Here is a 6,848-nt window from a genome sequence, read left to right as displayed (position 1 = left end):
ATATGCCATATCAAAGAGATCATCAAGATTCAAGAAACTAACAAGTTCCGCAAAGACCTATTATCGTACAATGGTCCAGCAGACAACAACAATATCTAATACATCACAATTATTCACCGGTAAATATGCGTGCTTGAAATATTCATCAATCAACCTATGGTTTTTCATATCAAATCAAGAGTAACATTGTTCAAAAAAAAAATCAATTTTTTTTAACTTCATCTTCATAAGCCAAAAATCTTCATCCTCAACTTATGCATGCGAACAAACACGAAACAACGACACAACATTTCACGAACTAAATGCAACTACTCAACTAAAACAAATGCAATGTCATGAATGCACCCCCCCCCCCCCACACACACACACTTAAATGAAGCATTGTCCCCAATGCTGCAAAACACAAAACACAACAAATAACAAAATGTCAATGCAATGCAAAAAGCAAAATGAAACTCCCCTGGTTTACTGGTTGGCGTCGTCCTCTTCTTCATGCTCGGGAGGAAGGGCAGGACTAGCATACTAAAACTGGAAGGGCAGAGGGTAGGGTAGGGCAGCAGGTACAGAAGCTGGATCAATGCCGAGATGCATAGAGATACCATGAATGAGAGCATCCACAACTTGAGAGTAATGTGCAGCCACAATATTGAACTCATTCTGGTGATGGGCAACGGTTGTAAGCTCGTGGATAGAATCGGCCTGGGAGCTACGATAGGGCGGAGTCAGCCTTTGGGGTGCCTAACGAAGAACAAATTGGCCGTCCTCCACAAAGTGCTTGATCCGATAGGCTTTCTTGGCATCAATTGCAGCTGAGTCCACGGGCCGCATGAGTTGCAACCATTATTCATCGGAACGAGTGGGAACCCCGAAGAGAACACACAGTGCTGTAATAATCATCGGGAAGTAGAGACCCAAGGCGGTGGAAGTAATCGACCATCGGACCTCGCTGTGAATCACGCATCCCACATTTATCGGCCAACCCATATCGAGAGCGTAAAGAAGTAAGGCACACTCAAGATTAACTTCACTCGTGTGCAATATCGGCATCAGACGCCTATTCAGTAAGATATACTAGGTGGCCGGAACCAAGTGCAAATAAAGTTCCTTAAAAATCATGGAAGAAACAGGATCAAGCCACGATGCTCCATGGTAGGACAATTGGCCAATTACTTCATCCAAATCCGGATCGATTTTAAGGTTCTGAAAAAGTGAATCATCGACATCCGGAGTCTCAAGCAACGAATTCAACTCATTTGGCTCATACAAAATCTATTTGCCTCGAACAAAGAATTTTCTAGTCGTCCTCTCCGCAATATTTTCTTAGAATTCTTGCACAATTGGTACGACATCGGCTTGAGGTTGTTTACAGAAAACCTCCCAATCATAGTCTCGAATAAAACGATACACCTCACTATCACCATAAGCTAATTCAAAGCCGCACTCAAGAATAGGAGAGCGGTTTACCTTTGAGATATCGTATCGATCATGGGCCGCTTGATTGACAAATTTTCCGGCGAGATTTTGCGAAGAAGCAGCGGCCCCGGAATGTGGAATAGAAGACTAGCTGGTGTATCAAACTTGCTTAGGCCCCATGATAAATCTAAAATAGAGAGACAGGCAAAAATCCGGTAAAGTAGGAGTAATTGGAGAACACGAGAGCCGTCAAGAATAGGGCCGGTGGAGTAGTAGAGAAGACGGACATAGATGACTTCTGGAACAAGGTGAACCGGCGGCATAGTAAACAAGGAAATCAGCCGGCGAACAGAGGTGAGATGGATGTGTAGGACGTGAGAGATGGCCAGAGAGTATGACCAGGACGGCGACGTAGCAGAGAGGATTACCGGAGATGATGATCACAGCCGAAGTGGTGCGGTAGCTGATCGATTCCCTGTGATTGAAGTTGTAAATTGAGTGAGAATTGAGAGGTAAAGGTTTGGGTGTTTAGGGATTTAGAAAAGAGAGAAGAGAGAATAAGAGAGAGGAGAGGGGAATCGCGATTTAAATCGCGATATAGAGGCCTGGCTTGATCGGTTGAAGTTGACCGATCGAGCGAGCTACAAATGCTTTTAAAAAATATCGAGGCAGAGAAATTCTCGCTCGATCGGTAAAACTTGAACGATCGAGCAAGATACAATTTAAAACTTTTCAAGAGAAATTCTTGCTCGATCGGTAAAACTTGACCGATCGAGCGAGCTAACAAAAATTAATATATTTTTGAAATTTTTCTATTTTCCGAAAAACAAGAAAAACAAGAAAAGAACAAGAACTAGAAAATAAAAATAAGGAAAAGGAAATGAAGAACACTGGGTTGCCTCCCAGCCAGCGCTAAATTGAAAGTCTATAGCTCGGCCGTATGCTGCGATTTATGCAATTTTTGGCGGAGCATCGAGTGTGAGATCTTCTGCATCTTCTCCGTCATTTTCTTGGACCCGGTCATGATAATGTTTCAATCGATGTCCATTAAAATTAAATATTTTCGAGGTCTCCAAGCTTTGAATCTCAACTGCACCATGAGGAAAGACATTAGTAATAACAAACGTGACAATCCATCTAGAACCCAACTTACCTGGGAATAATCGAAGTCGTGAGTGATAGAGCTGGACTTTTTGACCGACTTCAAAATCCCTTCTAGAAATCATCTTGTCATGGAAGGCCTTAGTCTTTTCCTTATAGATCATGGAACTGGCATATGCATCATTGCGGATCTCTTCTAATTCCTGCAACTGCAACTTTCGATGCTCGCCACTCTTATCCATCTGCAATTTAAAGTTTTTGATAGCCCAATACGCTCTATGCTCGAATTCCACAGGCAAATGGCATGGTTTCCCAAAAATCAGACGATATGGGGACATCCCAATCGGCGTCTTGAATGCGGTTCTGTAGGCCCACAAAGCGTCATCCAATCGCAATATCCAGTCCTTCCTTGTAGGATTCACTGTTTTCTCTAGAATAGATTTGATTTCTCGATTCGAAACTTCAGCTTGGCCATTGGATTGTGGATGATATGCGGTGGATATCTTTTGCGTCACATGATATTTCTTCAGCAAACTCGCCACCGTTCGGTTGCAAAAATGCGTTCCTCTATCACTAATGATGGCTTTTGGAATCCCAAACCTAGAGAAAATATTATGCTTGATAAACTATGCAACCACTTTAGAATCGTCAGTGCGGGTGGCCTTAGCTTCCACCCATTTCGAGACTTAATCCACAACAAGTAATATATAAAAAAATCCAAATGAATTGGAAAAGGGTCCCATGAAGTCGATGCCCCGCACATCAAAAATTTCACAAACTAAAATAGGTTGTTGAGGCATCTCCTTTCGCTGGGACATATTATCTGTCTTCTCGCATTGAGCACACGACTTACAGAAATCGTAAGCGTCTCGAAATATGGATGGCCAAAAAAATCCATAGTCTAACACTTTCCTCGCTGTTCTTTTTGCTCCAAAGTGACCACCACAATCATATGAGTGACAAAATGTGAGAATAGGGATTAACTCGCTTGCAGTGACACATCTTCGTATGACTTGATAGGCGCAGTGTTTCCATAAGTATGGGTCATCCCACACAAAGTACTTAGCATTGCTTTGAACCTTATCTCTCTGCGCCTTGGAAAAATCAGAGGGAAACCCATTAGTAACTAAATAATTTACAATGTGCGCATACCAGGTTTATATTGTGCTCGCCAAAAATTGTTGTTCATCAGGAAATTCTTCTCGCAAGCTCAGCTCCTCATCAATATGAAACAGACGGCTCAATTGGTCAGACACTCGATTTTCTGTTCCTCTTTTATCTTTGATTTCCAAATCAAATTCGCTCAAGAGTAGTACCTATCTTATCAATCTTGGCTTTGCCTTCTTCGCCATCAGAAAATTAAGAGCTGCATGATCAGAATAAACAATAAATTTTGCACCAAGTAAATAAGAATGAAATTTTTCTAAAGCAAAGACTACAGCCAAGAGCTCCTTCTCGGTGGTGGAATAATTCCGTTGGGCATCGTTCAAAATACGCGAGGTGTAGTAAATAACATGCGATGCTTTTCCAACTTTCTGTCCCAAAACCGCTCCTACAGCATAGTTGCTGGCATCACAGATGATCTCAAATGGTTTGCTCTTGTCCGGTGGTTGGATGATTGATGCATATGTCAATGATTCCTTAAGTTTGTCAAAAGACATTTTGCATGGCTCATCAAACTCAAACGGGACATCATTCTGCAACAGCTTGCACATGGGAGTTGCGATCTTGGCGAAGTCCTGAATGTATATCCTGTAAAAACCTGCATGGCCAAGAAAATAAAGCATTTCCCACACATAAGTGGGATAAGGTAGAGACTGAATAATATAAGTTTTAGCTTTGTCTAACTCAATCCCTTTAGATGAGACGACATGACCCAAAACAATACCTTGGCCAACCATAAAATGACACTTTTGAGAATTTAAAACTAGGTTGGTTTCGACACACCTCTTTAGGACAAGAGCAAGGTTAAATAATTATTTTTCAAATGAATCACTGTAGACAGTAAAATCATCCATAAAAACCTCTAAGATATGCTCAATAATCTTAGAAAAAAAATACTAGCCATACACCGTTGGAATGTGGCCGGTGCATTGCAGAGTCCAAAGGGCATACGTCGATATGCAAAGGTGCCAAACAGGCAAGTGAATATCGTCTTCTCCTGAGCTTCTGTCGCAATTGCAATATGAAAATAACCAGAATACCCATAAAGAAAACAGTAATAAGAAGGACATGCTAACCTTTCAATCATTTGATCAATAAAGGGCAAAGGAAAATTGTCCTTTTGGTTTCCAGCTGAAACGCTTACTACTAATAAAATGCGGAAAAACTTTTTTTTTTAAAAATAATACTATACATATACGCCCATACATATATGTATATAAAAATAACATATATTTCTTAAATAACCTGAAAATTATTAAATAAATAAATCCTTAAAAATGTTTCATTCATCAATTTAAAATGATAAACAATGCTGCTGAAAAATCTCATATGCGGAATAATAATAAAATAAAACATGTTTCAAAATTCCATCATAATAGACTAAATAACTGCGACGGTCACGTGGTCCACTGCTCTGTGAGCTCATACGTCCTTACCACCGGTAGGAGCTACATAAATGTCATCATGCTCACCTGCACCATATAAGCGTAGTGAGCCTGGGGCCCATAAAAATCATGGGCTAACTTAAAAATAATTTTGAAAGCCCAAATAAAATTATTTGGAAGCCCAAATAATTTTATTTCTAATTAATTGGCCCAAAAACCAATTAAAACATAAAATACTTTAAAATTAAAATACTCGAGCCCGGCCCACCTAACCCGGACCCGGACTCACTTGACCCGACCCTAGACTTTACTGACCCAACCCACTACCCTGACCCAACCCGAAACCACCCAGAACCCCCCAACCCGACACCCCTCCTCTCCTTTGCCCTCGGCTGCGCGAGCAGCAGCCCTTCCAGGGCTGCTGTCGCCTTGCTCCGGCCCTGGCCGGCTAGAGCGCCACTGGCAGGACCTTCCCAGGGTCTTTCCGGTTCGAACCCAGCCTTGGCTCGGCTGGGTCATGGCCTAGCATGACCAGCCGAGCCCCCCTTCCACTAAACCCTAAACTGCCGACTCCCTTGACCCAAACTTGAACCAGCTAGCCCCCTGTCTCGAACCAGCCTGCACCATTGAACTTGCTCGACCCTATGACACTCTGGAACACCCCATGACCGAACCCCATCCACTGGACCGACCCATGCTAATAAAAAAAGGCTCATGAACGTGAATCACCAACAACAAGAAACAAATCATTCAAGCTTGCACAAAAACTCGAAAATCAATGAAAATTCTGAAACAAAACTTTATGCATGAATAATAGCTTATATGGTGGCCAAATAAAAGTTATAGACATGCCTTAAACGAAGATAGATTGAGAAACGAAACAATAATCGCGTGTACGGCGCTCCGGGACGACGAACGAACCAAAGACTCCAAGAATCTATGAAGGATCGGCTATGGAGATGGCTTTCTGCTGAACGTGAGAATGGGGGTGGGAGGAGATGGGAGTTGTCGGCTGAGTGGGGTTTGGGTAGGGTAGGTTTTTGTTTTAAATTTTTGTAACTAGGAATAATTTTGGATAATAACTAGTATAAAATAATTAGATAGATAATATAACATAAATATAAGATTTTAAACTCTTAAAAATACCTACTAATCTGATAACTAATCAAAAATCCCGAAATACTAATTTATAGTATTTTTTAAAAATTAATAAAAGTCATTAAAATGACTTATTTTGGCTAAAAATCAACTCTTAAATAAATATATAATTAAATACTAAAATTTTCTTGACAAAATACCTTAAAATAAGATTTTAAGGCTCATAAATTCATAAAATATTTTTGGCTAAGAATTTTGGTATCTCGTCCGTCCACGGTCCCGTCTACGCGATCAAAATAATAAATATTCTCAAAAATCCAAAAACTACCATAACTGCGGGTTAAATGATAAAATAAATTTAAATCATGCATATAATTCACATAATAATACATAAATGTCATTTAACCCAAATATAAATTTTTAAATAATTATTTTCCCTAATTATGCATGCGAATTTACGTATTAAAATTTTCGGGTGTTACAATTCTCCCCCCCTTAAATTGAATTTCGTCCTCGAAATTCGACTGATCCAATTCTAATAACGGAGTTCTTCAAAATCCACTTCACTAAACCAACTATCACATATCTAGTTCCAACGTTTCGATATCCCAAAAGTCATGCTTCTACTGCGCACTCTGATAAACCAAATATTTTTGCTTCACTAAAGGTTCCTTAAAAGAATAAGTT

At 40.3% G+C, this 6,848-nt stretch overlaps 1 protein-coding gene across 1 annotated transcript; it reads right to left on the bottom strand.

Moving 5' to 3' along the window:
* Nucleotides 1–2,363: 2,363 nt before the first annotated feature.
* LOC140871073 (uncharacterized) lies at nt 2,364–5,582 on the bottom strand. The gene is made up of 6 exons (XM_073273516.1): nt 5,402–5,582; nt 4,630–4,683; nt 3,914–4,276; nt 3,577–3,640; nt 2,567–3,114; nt 2,364–2,503 (listed from the first exon to the last, which is right to left on the bottom strand). The coding sequence occupies exons 1-6, from the start codon at nt 5,580–5,582 to the stop codon at nt 2,364–2,366; spliced, it is 1,350 nt and encodes a 449-aa protein (XP_073129617.1).
* Nucleotides 5,583–6,848: the final 1,266 nt, after the last annotated feature.

Source organism: Henckelia pumila, unplaced genomic scaffold (assembly GCF_033568475.1).
Source record: "Henckelia pumila isolate YLH828 unplaced genomic scaffold, ASM3356847v2 CTG_38, whole genome shotgun sequence".
NCBI classification, from domain to species: Eukaryota; Viridiplantae; Streptophyta; class Magnoliopsida; order Lamiales; family Gesneriaceae; genus Henckelia; species Henckelia pumila.
The sequence above is the reverse complement of the archived record's forward strand: the minus strand, read 5'-3'. Positions and strand labels throughout refer to the sequence as shown.